The sequence below is a fragment of the Nothobranchius furzeri genome, chromosome 8 (genome assembly GCF_043380555.1).
Source record: "Nothobranchius furzeri strain GRZ-AD chromosome 8, NfurGRZ-RIMD1, whole genome shotgun sequence".
Taxonomy (NCBI): Eukaryota; Metazoa; Chordata; class Actinopteri; order Cyprinodontiformes; family Nothobranchiidae; genus Nothobranchius; species Nothobranchius furzeri.
The window spans coordinates 80,919,757-80,935,461 of NC_091748.1; the positions used below are offsets into that span (position 1 = coordinate 80,919,757).

General features: G+C 43.6%; 2 protein-coding genes across 2 annotated transcripts in view; one reads left to right on the plus strand and one right to left on the minus strand.

Annotated features, from left to right (window-relative positions):
* Nucleotides 1–9,208, minus strand: part of wdr18 (WD repeat domain 18) — an 88,744-nt gene extending 79,536 nt beyond the window's left edge. The window contains exon 1 of the mRNA XM_070554402.1: nt 8,960–9,208. Within this exon, the coding sequence (XP_070410503.1) occupies nt 8,960–9,169 (210 nt within the window). The 5' untranslated portion in view covers nt 9,170–9,208. The remainder of the gene's footprint in view (nt 1–8,959) is intronic.
* The window catches only part of LOC139071602 (spectrin alpha chain, non-erythrocytic 1-like), a 337,529-nt gene that overhangs the window by 27,145 nt on the left and 294,679 nt on the right, over nt 1–15,705 (plus strand). The gene's annotated exons all lie outside the window — the stretch shown is intronic.

Sequence of the window (15,705 nt, forward strand, 5' to 3'; positions counted from 1 at the left end):
CAGAGCAGCCTCAGAATTGAGATTAAATATTTTTGATCACAATAGTAAAGAAACTATTATTCTAAATAAATAAATAAATCTATATACAGTGGGGCAAAAAAGTATTTAGTCAGCCACCGATTGTGCAAGTTCTCCCACTTAAAATGATGACAGAGGTCAGTAATTTACATCATAGGTACACTTCAACTGTGAGAGACAGAATGTGGAAAAAAATCCATGAATTCACATGGCAGGATTTTTAAAGAATTTATTTGTAAATCAGGGTGGAAAATAAGTATTTGGTCAATAACAAGAATTCAACTCAATACTTTGTAATATAACCTTTGTTGGCAATAACAGAGGTCAATCGATTACTATAGGTCAGGGGTGTCAAACTCAAACTCACACGGGGCCGAAATGAAACTCTGGGACGGAGTCGAGGGCCAAACTTAATATTTTTTGAAAAAGTGATGGCAAATTTGCACATTTTCTTTATCATCATATATGCAATTTAGAACCTTTAAATTTGGAAACAAACATATTTCTGCATAACACTGAATGTGGAATAACCAAATTACACACGAGCAAGTCGGTTTTAAATAAAAGGCATCAGTGGTATTCATTACTTGTGGTATAATCAGCATTTTTAAAATCTATTTAGGATTTATGTTTTCTTGTTTATTCATTTTTCTTATTTTTTATTCTCCTTTTTTCTCCTGTAATACGTGTCATCGCTGCTGTGACATCTAGCTTTCCCCACTGAGGAACAATAAAGGGATTTTCTATTCTATTCATCTATCTGCAGCCTTTCCACTTCCTGTTTACTGTAGGTTAAATCTTTTCTCACGGGCCAACAACAAAATAAAAATATCATTTTATCTTAAATGAAAATGCAACATCTCACCTGTTAACTTTCATGTTTTGGAGCAGAAAAAGAGCAGAAAACCAACATATTTAAAGCTCAGTTTGCTCCACTGGTTTACTGTGATGCTCACCTGTTCCAGCCAGATACCTGCATCATGGGGTTGATCTGAGCTGAGGAGGAGACTCCTGTTGTTTTGTTCATCTTCATCATAATAATGACAACATTAGATGACAACAGGTGCTCACATAGGTTTGTGCTGATGAACATGTCTGAGCAGCTTGACCACGTTGTTGTGTGTCGGGGAGGAAACACAACGACAGCAGCCACAGAGTCGTGCTGGTTTGAGCGTGTCGCTGCTCGCTGGAGTTATATCAGCTCTGTCTGGACGTTAGTTGGAAAACTTTCTCTTTCAGTCGTGAACACATTACTGAGCGGCTAGAATCTCCGTGTCTGGGCTTCAACGTCAGAAAACAGCTGAGTGAACTCGGCGCTGAGTGAAAGGAGTGTAGTTCGTCCGAGACAGCGGAGCTGCAGACACCCAACTACCCCTGACTGTCTCGGCGCTGAAAAAACACAAAGGAGGGGGCGCGTCTGCTCCGCGCTGGCGCCGCAAAGCATCATGGGAGTTGTAGTCTTTGCGGTAAAATCGGCCAGCGGGCCAGTTTTAATATATTTTTGATATTTATCTCGCGGGCCACATAAAAATGCTCCGCGGGCCGCACCTGGCCTTGACTCTGACATATGTGCTATAGGTCTTTACCAGGTTTGCACACACAGTAGCTGGCATTTTGGTGGTGGGAACAAAGCATGATGTTCCCACCCCCATGCTTCACAGTAGGTATGGTGTTCTTGGGATGCAACTCAGTATTCTTCTTCCTCCAAACACGACGAGTTGAGTTTATACCAAAAAGTTCTACTTTGGTTTCATCTGACCACATGACATTCTCCCAGTCCTCTGCTGTATCATCCATGTGCTCTCTGGCAAACTTCAGACGGGCCTGGACATGCACTGGCTTCAGCAGCGGAACACGTCTGGCACTGCAGGATTTGATTCCCTGCCGTTGTAGTGTGTTACTGATGGTGACCTTTGTTACTGTGGTCCCAGCTCTCTGCAGGTCATTCACCAGGTCCCCCCGTGTGGTTCTGGGATTCTTGCTCACCGTTCTCATGATCATTTTGACCCCACGGGATGAGATCTTGCGTGGAGCCCCAGATCGAGGGAGATTATCAGTGGTCTTGTATGTCTTCCATTTTCTGAAAGTTGCTCCCACAGTTGATTTTTTCACACCAAGCTGCTTGCCTATTGTAGATTCACTCTTCCCAGTCTGGTGCAGGTCTACAATTCTTTTCCTGGTGTCCTTCGAAAGCTCTTTGGTCTTGGCCATAGTGGAGTTTGGAGTCTGACTGCTTGAGGCTGTGGACAGGTGTCTTTTATACAAATAATGAGTTCAAACAGGTGCCATTAATACAGGTAACGAGTGGAGGACAGAAGAGCTTCTTAAAGAAGACGTTACAGGTCTGTGAGAGCCAGAGATTTTCCTTGTTTGAAGTGACCAAAAACTTATTTTCCAGCCTGATTTACAAATAAACTCTATAAAAATCCTGCCATGTGAATTCATGGATTTTTTTTCACATTCTGTCTCTCACAGTTGAAGTGTACCTATGATGTAAATTACTGACCTCTGTCATCATTTTAAGTGGGAGAACTTGCACAAACGGTGGCTGACTAAATACTTTTTTGACCCACTGTATATATATATATATATATATATATATATATATATATATATATATATATATATATGTATATACAGATAGATATAGATATCTATCTATCTATATATCTATCTATCTATCTATCTATCCATCTATCTATCTATATTAGGTCTGAAACGATTTCATTAATCGAGTACTCTAATAAATTACCCTTTTGTGTTTGTAAACCATTATATCAAACAGCATGTTATAATTATGAAAGACCTCTTAAAATGAGCAATTGCCAGTTATTCTTCAAGTTTTATTCAAAATTAAGTTTGCAAAACTTCAGCACTTCAACTTTACTTCACAGTAAACAAATGCCTGTGCAAAAAATAAGTAAACAACCTGAGCCGATTTTCCCCTCGTGCGAGAATCTGCTAGCCTGCAAGCCAGACAAAAACTAGGAGGATAACTGATGAAGTAGCGCTGCGAGCGGCTGCAGCCCAAACAGAACCAGAACCGCTCACGGCGCAAACAGCTCGCCCCTGTTTCCCTATTAACACACGTCCGTTTTAATTTCCACACTTTTTTTCTCACACAATAACAAGGATTGTCGAGAAAGCATGTTTGCTGTGGTTTTGGCAAATTATACTGATCACAAAACATTTATTTACTTTCTTTTGTTTTCCTCATAAATACCCATGTCCTCCTGCAGCGATCCCGTGGGAAAACAAACGTCAATAACAACACAATAAAAAGTCCGACGTTTTGTGTAAAAACTGCTATTTTTTAGCACATTTTAAGTCCGACGTGTTGCTACCAGACGTACGGTGTGAGCTGAAACTGAGCGCTACAAACGAAAAAGTCGCACAGTGTCCGCAGAATACATAGAAAAACAGGCTAAAAAGCATTATCTTGTAGAGGCTCCGAGTCCGCTTGCAGAAGTGACGTTTACAGGTGCTGCAGCAGCATGGAGGATGTGGTGTTGTGGTAGGCTTAATCCATTTTACAGTATTTACACTGGACTACGTTTTCCACCTAACGACGTGAAAAATGGTCCCACATCTTGACATTTTCTGTCTTTTTCGCACTCCACCGGGGGCCACGTTGTCCGCCATGGCTTAAGAGAAAGCTAAGTTACATTCACTACTCACGTGTGCATTGATTCAGCCCAGTGTGTATGTGCGTCACTTATTTCAGTCCGGGTGAAACATGACCCCGGGCGTTTGCAAAGCCATGAATTAATTAAATATGAATTAAACGAATCCTCGAGGAAGAGAATTTGACTCGAGGATTTTTGTACTCGAATTATTCGAGGTATTCGAGGAATCGTTTCAGCCCTATTTAAGAGCACATCTCCATCCACCTGCTGCAGAAACAGCTGATGTTCACAGAAACAGATACGTGCTGCAAACCTGAAATGAATCTGCATGTTTCCAGCACAGACTTGAACACGTTTGTCGAATGATTTGTGCAACAATCAGATTTTTATTTTACTTCCACAAAATGCCAATTCTGGATTAGATATGACAGAAACGAGGACGGCTTGCAATCAAATTTAAAAGCCAGTGCTTGTTAATGAAGCCGTCATTATTTAAGTCAGGTAGTCTTAGAAATTTTCCGAGGTGCGCGTTGCGGAAATCTTGGGCCGTGCGGAGACGCGGTGGAGGGGCGTGGTTGTTAAAATGATGCAAAATGACGCAACTTTTCCGCGCGGAGCCGTGCGGACCTCGCGGACGCGTCAAGCATACCGTAAATCCTCTAATACAGGCCCGGGCCTGTATTTGACTCAAGCTCATCAAGCTCCAGGCCTTTATTGGAAGGAGGGCCAGTATTAGAGACAGGCCTCTATTTTTATTTGAGCAAAATGAACTAATGGTTCGCTGGAGTTTTTGACAATTAAAATTGAGCCCACATTTTCAAAGTTAAACACATTTCTTTTAACAACGGTAGTTTCTGCTTCAGCCCTCTCCCCCCTCCCCCTGCTTCAGCCCTCTCCCCCCTCCCCCTGCTTCAGCCCTCTCCCCCCTCCCCCTGCTTCAGCCCTCTCCCCCCTCCCCCTGCGCAGCAGCAGCAAACTCACTGATGCGCCTGCAACCTCTCGGAGTTCCTGCTGCTCTAAACATTAAAATAATTATTTCATTTTCTGTTCCTCACTTCTGATTACCTTCAATGGTGTCTGTTTGTTGCAACCAGCAGGTACAAAAACTAACTTGTTTTTATTTGACTATTTTTCTGTCCTGCCTGTTTATTATCTTCCTGCATCTCCTCTCAATCCTAAAGAGAAACTGCTACCTGGGTTCATATATATTCACCTCATGAGTTACCTTTGAACTGCAGTTCTAAAAGATCTACCGACCGCTAAAACAGCGGAGTGCTCACTGCTTGTCGGCCGCATCAGTGAGGTGCGTCACCGGAGGACAAGGTGATGCGCCCCGCTCCACAGCAGCGAAACGCATCAGGTGCAAATAAAAGACATAAAACATTAAAGGAAATGAACCGACATGAACGATCGCGTGTTAAATAATTTTTTGAGGTGACGACACCTGATTGTTACTGTGGCCGTGCTCAGGAGGCAGATCTACCGACCACAAAAACAGCGGAGTGTTCGCTGCTTGGCCGCCACATCAGTGATCGGTGCGTCGGAGGACAAGGTGATGTGCCCCGCTCCACAGCAACGAAACACATCAGGCGCAAATAAAAGACAGAAAACATTAAAGGAAATGAACCGACATGAACGATCGCGTGTCAGTACCGACGCCCCCCCCCCCCCCCCCCGTAGGAGCGTGTCACCTGCTGACAGCAGGCTGCTGTCTTTTCTGTGGACTGCATCTTGCCGGTCATTATCACGTGACGGCGACTAGTCGATGACAGGCATAACAAGTCACTGAAGAGCGGTGAAGTCGACTAGTGACTAGTTCATACAACCCCTGCTACTGCTCCCCAGTGTTCTGCAGCATAATCAGCACGTTCTCTTTGAACTTGATATCAAATTTTCGCCTCCTCTTCGTCTCTGCACGGTTAAAGTTACCTTCGCGGTCTATCACTGGCAAATCAAAAGTGAGACGATGACACAACCGCCCCCCGTACTTGCTTGTACCACATTCCACCCGGCCACAATAAGAGACCGGCCATTATTCACCTCCGCCGACACCGGCCAAAATTGGAGACCCGGCAGTTAATTGAATACCGGCCTGTATTAGAGGATTTACGGTAAACCATGGACTCCCAAAGTGTGGTGCGAGGTGCCGCTAGGGGGTGCGCGAGGTGAAAAGTGTAATGGCTGCGGAGCTCAGAGAAGTCTGTCAAAAGTCACCATTAGCGTAGCCAGAAACTCATTTGTGGGTGGGCCTAAGAAAATGTAAGTGGGCCCAATAAACGTAATTGTAAACAAGTATATTGTGTGTGTGTGTGTGTGTGTGTGTGTGTGTGTGTGTGTGTGTGTGTGTGTGTGTGTGTGTAGGTGTGTGTGTGTCTCCTCCGCACATGCCCTAGCTCTGGGGTCGGCAACCCGCGGCTCTGGAGCCGAATGCGGCTCTTCCATCCATCTGATGTGGCTCTCTGTGCTTGTAAAATAATTAATGGATATTTAAATAAAATGCTTTATATTTTACTGCATTAATTTTACACCTGTAAGCTAATTCTAAATGTAAAGATTGTCTGCGTAAACCTGAACAGGTCCAACCCGGTCTTACTGTGAGACCGGGTTGACGCGTCACGCTTGTGTGTAGTCATAGGCGCTTTCTGAGCTGAAGACGTTGTGAGATTCTGGGATTCTCCTCAGACGGCTCCTGGATGTGTCGCCACATTGGAGACAGGAACAAGCACTATTCAGCCAAAGTTTCATCATCAGGGAACATTTTCTAAGTGACAAGTCTCTCTGAGAGACCGGGTTTGGAAAACACTCGCTTCAGTGGAAGGAATCTTCCTGCATGCGCTCTGGTTCTGCAACGTGCTCCAAGCCCCTCTCCACATCTTCAGCTCACTCTGCACCTTAAGTACGCGCTGAATGAGCAGTGTCCAGCTCAGATGTTCAGAAGGAAATCTTTTCTTGAGTGATTTAGCTACATCTGCGATTTGCAAAACGAATAAAGTGTCAGTTCGTCTGCATGCGTCGGGGTAATTCTTTCTATTCTTTCTCCGTCAAAAAAAAAAACGGCCAAGTACGGGAACTGTCCGGTCAACACAAGCCCTGCTTTTAACTGTTCTGTTTTCTTGTGAAAATAGATATAATTAAACGTGATTAACACCAGAGCCAGGCGCACTGCGCCGTTATCTCCGTCGCTGTAAACGAGGGAACAACAAAATGATCAGATCCTTTTCTGACCTTCCCCACCTACAAAGTTTAATTACAACAATCAAACGTGACAGAGCCTGGATTTGTATTCTGAACAGTCTAAACATGTTTTAAAAAGAAACGTGTGACAAAAGTGGCACCTGCTCAGTAAAACCACCAACAGGGTGAAAAATATCTAAATATTGTAGCAGAGACGGGCTACAACTTCTGGATCCATTTTATATAAATCATTTTATTGATTATCGTCTTATGAAAGATAACTTTGACGTACACGAGCGACCGGTACCGGCTGCTGTCACCTGTTGTGAGCAGCGCTCTGCTGTCTGAGGGTAGGCCCCGCCCACAACGCCGCAGCTGCTGCGGTGTTTTCTTTACTGTGGGAAACGGGTAATAATGGCTCTTTGATTGGAACAGGTTGCCGACCCCTGGTTTAGCGTGACGTCTGATATATATATATATATATATATATATATATATATATATATATATATATATATATATATATATATATATATATATATAGCCATAACCTGATGTGGCTGGGGGTTGCGTCAAGATGGTCGGGACATAGAAGGGGGTGCGCGGCTAAATAAGTTTGGGAACCACTGCGGTAAACCAACCTTAAATGAGGCGGGGAGGCTCGCCAGCTGTTGCACACATGCGCAGTGGGCATCATTTTACAACAACAATCAGAACGGCTGCGTGCATGCACGCCTATTGGAATGATCGGACAAAACCACCTCTCTCAATCGGATCGATCAGGCCGAATCGGATCAGAACTTTCCGACTGACGTTCACTTGCAGCATTTTTGATCTGGTTGGGCGTCCAATCCCATTAATTGTGCGCATTTAAGGTGGCCACTGACCAGCTGCTCACATACTCTCCATGTTGAGCAGCACAAACCCAGAGAAGTCTCAGCGATCTGTAACTACAGTGAAATGTAGATTAAAATATTCACTGATCACATTTATAAGAAATATAATAACTACAAAAATACCTAAAATAATTTATGACAAATTATCATTTTTTTCAGACAATCATGATTACACGACGAGACAGACAAGTGACATAAGGTGCGCACTACCGCGCTGCAGAACTAATCAAAGGCAAAGAGCAGTTTATTACAGAGCCATGGTTGCATGGAATGCCATACCGAGATTTTTGTTATTAGAGAACAACAGAAGATGTTTTCAAAAGAAGTTAAAGCTTTTCTTGTTCACACAACATTGAATTTTGCACAGTGAATTGTAAATGTGACTGATATGACAGCTTCTATAATTTTTGTTTGTTATGGATGTGATGCGATATGATTTTTGATTCTTGAATATAGTTATTTATTGCTCTGTGTAAACTCTCCGTTTTCACCTATTTAGATTTTTCATGAACTCTGAAGTGTGTGGTAACTTATTGGTATATTATAGCAATTGAGGTGGTACGGTTATAATGAGCTCCTGGAGTTTGTTGTTGCTGGGTGTGTGTGTGGGGATGGGGATGGGGGTGTTTTGTTAAATATTTGTAATGAAATTGAAAGAGACATCAGGAAGAATAGCTCCACACTATGGTGTGAGCTAATGAGGTTCTCAATAAATAAATAAAAATAAAAATATTGGGTTTTTATGCACTTCTGCTCCGGACCATGAAAGGTGATAGTGGAGACGCAGCATTTTTATTCTGTAAACAAGGATTTAGCCTACTTTAAACAGGAACTGCAAAGGCTATAATGGAAATCCCCCTTATTGCCCCTCAGTGGAGAACGTCTGGCTCCCAGCAGCAAAAACATTACCGTACAGTAAAAGAAGAGTAAACATTCAAAGATGCTGAATAAATACACATTTTAAGGAGTAAAAAATAAGACATTGACCTGCTCGTGAGTAATTTGTTTTTTCCAGATTTTTGTGTTTATGCAAAGACAAACGTTAAGGTGCAACAATCTATATCTGCATTTACCGTCATGTTTTCAACACATACCGGGTTCGGACCCGAACTCTGGCACAGGCCGAACGGGCGCGAACTTTGAACATGTCGAATGATTCGGTTCTCCTTTTGAAAGAAATCTGGTTCGGTAGGTCGGTTTGGTACCGAGCAGCAGGCGGATTCACGTGTCCGGGTGCGTTCCTACCTTCCTCTGGATCTCCCACACGTTGATGAAGTTCTTGGAGAGTTGCGCCGACAGCAGAAAGTCTCCCCGGAGGACAGAGAGGCTCCGCGCGGAGGAGTTCCCTCCCCGGTAGGACAGGAGACTGGAGCCACTGTGCAGGTCGAACACGGTGCAGTTCCAGAGCTGCGAAGCCGAGTCGCTGCTAACAATCACTTCCAGAGGAGCCGCCATGTTGTCATTAGACCCAGGAACAAAAAGGCCACACCCAATATTTACTTCATTTCCGGAACTAGCCCCTCCCAGCCATAGACATGAATACGTAGACGTCTGTTTAGGAACTGGGGGGCATAACAACATGACCGCCATATTGGATGGGTCTCCACACCATAGGTATTTATCCTGGTTTTTGGCTACAAACGCGACGCGAGCACCCCTAAAGTTTGACATTCTAGGGGGAGGAGTTAAGATTGCGGGGTGAGCGGTAGCCCTTTTGCAGGCTCTAGTATTTAAAACGGAATTGTCCTTGACTTTCAACTTTAATAAACAACAAGATGAAAAAAAGAACTGCATGAACAACACCTGAGCCCCCCTAACCCTAACAAGACTAGAACAGACACAAGATTCTTATCTGAGGCCATGAGAATATCATTTGTAACTCTCACTAATGCAGTTTCAGTGCTGTGATACTCTCTAAAACCAGACTGAAATTCCTCAAACAGAGCATTAGTGTTTAAATGCTCACATACTTGGATGGCCACTATTTTCTACAGGACTTTGGATAAAAATGGAAGGTTAGATATTGGTCTATAATTCATTGGGTCATCTGGATCCAGAGAAGGCTTCTTAAGTGAAGGTTTGATTACAGCCACCTTAAAATCGTGTGGTACATACCCATTTACTAAGGATAGATTGATTATATCTAGAATGGGGGCAGTAACCAAAGAAAATGCATCTTTAAATAATTTGGTTGGGATTGGATCCAAAATGCAAGTTGAAGGTTTAGATGAAGCTAATGTTTTAGATAAATCTGAAAGCTCAACTGGATCAAAACGGTTCAAGCACAGATGAGGTTCTACAGTCACCTCTGATGCTGCTTCACTTACTGAGGAAGAAGAAATCGCTTTAGGGAGGATGCTAAAGATTTTGTTTCTAATAGAATTAATTTTACTTGTAAAAAAATCCCATGAAGTCATTGCTGCTGAGGGCTAAGGGAATAGATGGTTCATAATAATACTAATAACAATGCATTGAACTTATATAGCGCTTTTCAAGACACCCAAAGACACTTTTCACACACTCACATTCACATTCACACACTGCTAGTGATGGTAAGCTACTTGTAGCCACAGCTGCCCTGGGGAGGTCTGACAGAGGCGAGGCTGCCATTTGGTGCCGTCGGCCTCTCTGACCACCACTAACACAGATAAGTTGGGTGAAGTGTCTTGCCCAAGGACACAACAGCAGGATACCCCGGGCGGGAGCTGGAATCGAACCCATGACCCTCCGATCATGAGGCAACCCGCTCTACCACCTGAGCTACTGCTGCCCCAGGGTTATGATTCTGTGTAAGTTTCTGAGCAAAAACGCTATCAAAAGAGAAGGGCAAAATTATCTGTAGCCCATAACTGGCAAAATCAAAATGAAGGAAATCATAATAGAAATGACAAAAAGGAATCAGCTGTAATGAAATAATGCAGAAATGTATTTCTATGAATATATCTTTAAAGGAAGTAATAATATAAAGAAGAAGAAACACTAAAATTTAAATCAGTGACGTTAGTAATCAAACCTAAATGTAAATATACCCCATAAGGAATCAGAGATTAGTAAATCAAAATAAAAAAATGGAATTTGGATAAACACAACAGTTTGTGGAATACTCCCTTTAACTGTTAAGACTTAACCATTACAGCACTCCAGGAACCCACAGCATGACCATTTCAAGTCACCCAAGTCTGCACGTCATGTACAGACAGGAAGTATGCACACACACAAACACAAACAAACGGGTGTAACTCAAAACAGAGAACTATGGGATGGGCGAACCTGAACAATTGAGATCACCCCCCTTTTGAAGTTGAAGGCCTAACCGGAGGCACAGGAGGTGCAGGTGGAGGTAAAGGACCGGCCGGCGCAGTTGGAGGCACCTGGGCAGCCGGGGCTTCACAAACTACTGGTGTTGGGTATTTTTAAATCCTGAAACTTAACCCTGAAATTAACCATACACAGGAAGAAGTCAGTATGTTTTATGCTGTGAGGAAACAGCGGAGAGAGATAGGCCAGAAGCCTGTTCAAGGCCCCCGTCCGATCAACTCTGGCCTGTTCTTCCACCACAGATGGTTTTATTGAAACGCAGGCAAACAGAGACAAAGGAGATCATCACTGTCCACACTTTTTCCAATAAACACTGTTGCATCTATCTAAGGCGGGACTTTCTAAAAAGGAAGGCTTAACTTACAGGGTGGCTGCAAGCTTCCCTGTTGCCAAGCAGACCCTTCCCAAACCCCATGCATTCCACAGGTATGAGGAAAGGAGAAAGAACTCTGAGACTTTCTTATTAACATTTGATTACTTAAAGAGAATCATTTAAGACAGTAATACATCAAAATACCTGACAACTGGCACGAGAGCTCGAGATAGGCGGCCACCGACGTTGCGGTCCGAGTCCCCTAGAGAGGTCAACCATGCAGAGAAGTGACGGAACAGGAACAATGACAACTCCAAAGACAAACAAAGGTTTAGGCATGCTGACAACTCATACAGCATCCTGTTTACCGCACCAACCCGAACCATAGTCGGATCATTGAATGTCACACGATTCACCGTAGCTGGAGAAAGAGCAAAGGAGACGTTATCATAAAAAGGAGAAAACTCCACAACAGACCTATGCTCACCAGGATCCAAGTAATATCTAGAGACCCCACCTACGTAGACCACAGCACTACGTGGAACTGCCACCCATAGGGTTTGGGACGGAAGCACAACACGCGTGGACATGCCATGATGCTCATAGAAAACAACTGCTTCATGAGCAGGGGTATTAACCAACCAACGTCCACCAACAACAACAGCCGTAGTTTGACCAACATGTGAACGTGGAATTACAGTCATAGGACATTTAGAATCACCCGACAACTCATCTATGCCACACACACCAGTGGCACCGCCACACAGAAAAGGTGTGCCTGGACACAAGAAGTGTAGGCCACGTGTGAGTGAACACATGCGCAGATCCGGAACCTGCGATGCTGGTTTCCAACTCATATTCAGCATGGCTGCGTCAACAGGTTATGGGCCCAGTAAAGAACGATGTCGGCTTCAGAGTGCCACATCATAGTACGAGTCCAGTTGGTACCAGTATCCAAGAGGTCCAAAGGAACTCATACGTTTCCGAGCACAGGTTATTTCAGGGTCAAATTTGACAAACACCTTCTGTGTAACTGGATGAATGTTAGTAATCAACAGGGCTGGGCGCTCTTTAAGGGTGATCCCTGAAGGGGGTCCAGGGTCATAGAGTGATTGTAGAGAAGGCTTAGCCGCATCACCTATCGCAAAGACACATGCGACCAAGATCTCTGTCAGTCCAGAAATCTGGAATCCCGATCGATGAAGACTGGAGACTGAGGCAGCAGCAAACTGTGTAGGGTTCCCTGTTGGGATTGAATCCCAAGGGCTCTGCGCTGGGATGGACTCCAAAGGGCTTTCAGTTGGCGTGCGAGTGCAGCTGGAAAGAACTGGGTCAACCTGTAATGATGCAGTGTCAGGGTGACCCTCAACCCCCCTTTGGTAGGTGTAGAGCACACTACAGCACAAGGTGTCTCAGAGAGCACTGAGACAACACATACGCTAGGCCTGTGGATGTGGCTGACCAGCGAAACACCATAACGACTGGCCACATAGGCTTCACTGTTTCAGCTTCATGGGCAGTGGTCGAGTCAGCCAAGTCCAGAGCTTCAACCCAAACATTTCGATTATAGGCTCAAAGCGATTGTTAAGGTCTTTATTGTGGCGTTATGGATTGGCTACATATGTATTAAATAATCAATAAGATGTGATGTTCCATAAAAATATGAAATGTCAATCTAATTGGTATTTGAATGTTTAATCAGAAGATTTGAGTTTATTTTACTGATAATTCACACTTCACAGTAATTCAGACAGAGTCAAGAATATAGTTATATAAATGATTTTAATTCTATTTTCCTAAACTATATGATTGTACATCACAATGTATGAATGATAGTTGTATAGATAACAGATGTTGAATGGAATAATGGAATGTGAGCTAGATGTTTTAGCAAAACCTTTCTTATGTATCTGAGAGAGATTGGTGTCTGGGTGGAAAAATCAGTCTGTATGTTTGAAAAACTAAAGATTATTATTAAAAACCACACGACGCTATTTGTGCCGAGTCTACACACCCTTGTGTGGAGGTCCCCGGGCAATCCAGGGGCCCAGAGGTCAGGATGGACACAGCCGGTAGAGTGGACCTCTGGCAATGGAAGTCGTAGATAGCTCAGATACGACCAGTCTAGTCTGAGATACCTCCAGGTGACGGCAGAACGCTGGAATACTTGTTTTGCATCTGAGGCTGTTCAGTGGCTCTTAAAAGAGCTCTTGTGTCTGTAATCACTCGCAAGCGTTGCAGAGCAATGTTTTGACCTGAGGTCAAAAAGATGGCCTCAAACGCTTGCTTACTGGTTTGCCCAAACCAGGATGCAGCGGGAGAACCACTAGATCAGGAAGTGATTCCAGTATATATTAACCCTCTGGAGGCAGGTGTTGCAGATTTACAACATTAAAACCTACCTACCTGGTTACTCCACGTAAGTATTTCATGAGCATTTTTTAACTCAGAAGTTCCCCTGAAGGACTTAGTTGTTCGTCCTTTTATCAAAACTTATTTTGAGCCTGAGAGGGTTAAATATGGTTTACAAATTCTTGAGAAATCAGAATTTGACACGTTTAAAAGAAGTTACCAAAATACCTCAGAACTCATGTCTTCAGTCAGATACTCAGAGAGGTTAGCTCAGTGTGAAGCGCAAATGTTAGAACAGTTATGTGAAATAAAAATGTTAAACATTAATATTGATCTTACTATAATACTGACTAGGGCTGTCGCGGTAACCGCAAAAATGAAATATCGCAATATGAAGAAGCCCACCGCGCTGCATCATGCGCCACCGCGATTACTGAACTTGGTTCAACTCAATGATGCATGTTGAGAAGGATGGCTGCACTGGTATCAAAACGAAGCGTTACTTCGCTCCTTTGGGAGCACTTTGGTTTTCAGTACGTCAGCTGCTACGCAGCCAGAGTCCTTGGCCGAGACAGAGCTGCCACCAGCGGCAAAAAATAATAATAAAAGCTCGGAGACCTGCTGAAGTCCCGGACAAGCACTGCTTCTGCAACCGTCCCGAAGAGAGTTTGAGCCGAGCTGGAGCTCACTCGCTACCTGCAGGAGGAACGCATCCACCCTAAAGAACCCCCCCTGACATGGTGGAGCAACAACCGGGAGAGATTCCCTTTGCTCGCCAGTCGCACGCAGGTACGTGTGCGTTAGTGCAACAAGCGCACCATCCGAGAGGGTTTTCAGTGTTGCTGGAAATGTTGCCACCCCTCTCAGATCCTCTCTCAAACCGTATATGGTTAACATGCTGGTTTTCCTTGTAGGTAACACGGACGTGACCGAGCTATAAATCACCGTCATTCGTGTGTGTGAAAGTGAAATGATAGTGCCCCGCGCCCGGCACATGTAATTTTTTATGCTTGATTTTAAACAACTAAACAAAATGGGGACTTGTTTCTTATTTGTTAGATGCTGCAGCCAAATTTGCATTTAAAAGTTTAACCTTCTCCTGAATGTTGTTGTTTTTAAGTTCAGTCGGACTCCGACTGTCGGAGAAACAAACGTTACTGCGATCCGTGTTGTTACTGCCCTTTGATCTGCATTCAGTAAAGTGTTAGAAAAGAAGGCACGGCAATTTTTAACCTTTTTTAAATGTGTAAACATTATGTTTAGATAGTACTGCAATAAAAAAAGGGCTGCAATAATATCGCACACCGCAATATTAAGCCAACCTGAATCACCGCAGGAGGAATTCCTCAACCGCGACAGCCCTAATACTGACAGATGAACTTGTTAATACAACAAACACTGATCTGGTGTAGTTTCAGATCCGAAATGAATCACTGCAGGAAAAATATTCATTTTAACACATCATTGATTAATGCGCACATTATTCACACACTTTGGGATTTAACAAGAGATGATCATATGACGATTCAAGGAAGATGAACTTTATTCAGAGGGAAAGTGGAGACAGTCTCGTTTTCTGCATGACTTTTGTTTCAGCCAAGATAAGGTAGCTAGGAATTATTTCGTCTCCTTTATCCGATGACAAGGCCTTGTGCAGTGCTTCTTGTTTGGAGGCCAGATAGATGGGATGTTTGTGTCTGCAAATAAAAGTTTATTTCTGTTCGTTTTGATGAAACACTAAACCTTTGAGCACCTTACGTATTTGATACAATTCAGATCACCTTCAAAACTCCCTCACCCAGGGCTGTTTCAAGGCATTTGGGGGCCCAAGGTAAAATAGACTTTGAGCCCCCATCACCCACACCCTCACACACACATACACACACTCCGCCCTGCGAAGCATACAGTTTGTTGTTGCATTAATTTATTAAACAATAATTTTCCGAGAGGCCCTGGCCAGCCTTTTCATGCCCTGGGAACCCTGTAATTATCCCCCTAACCATGTAGT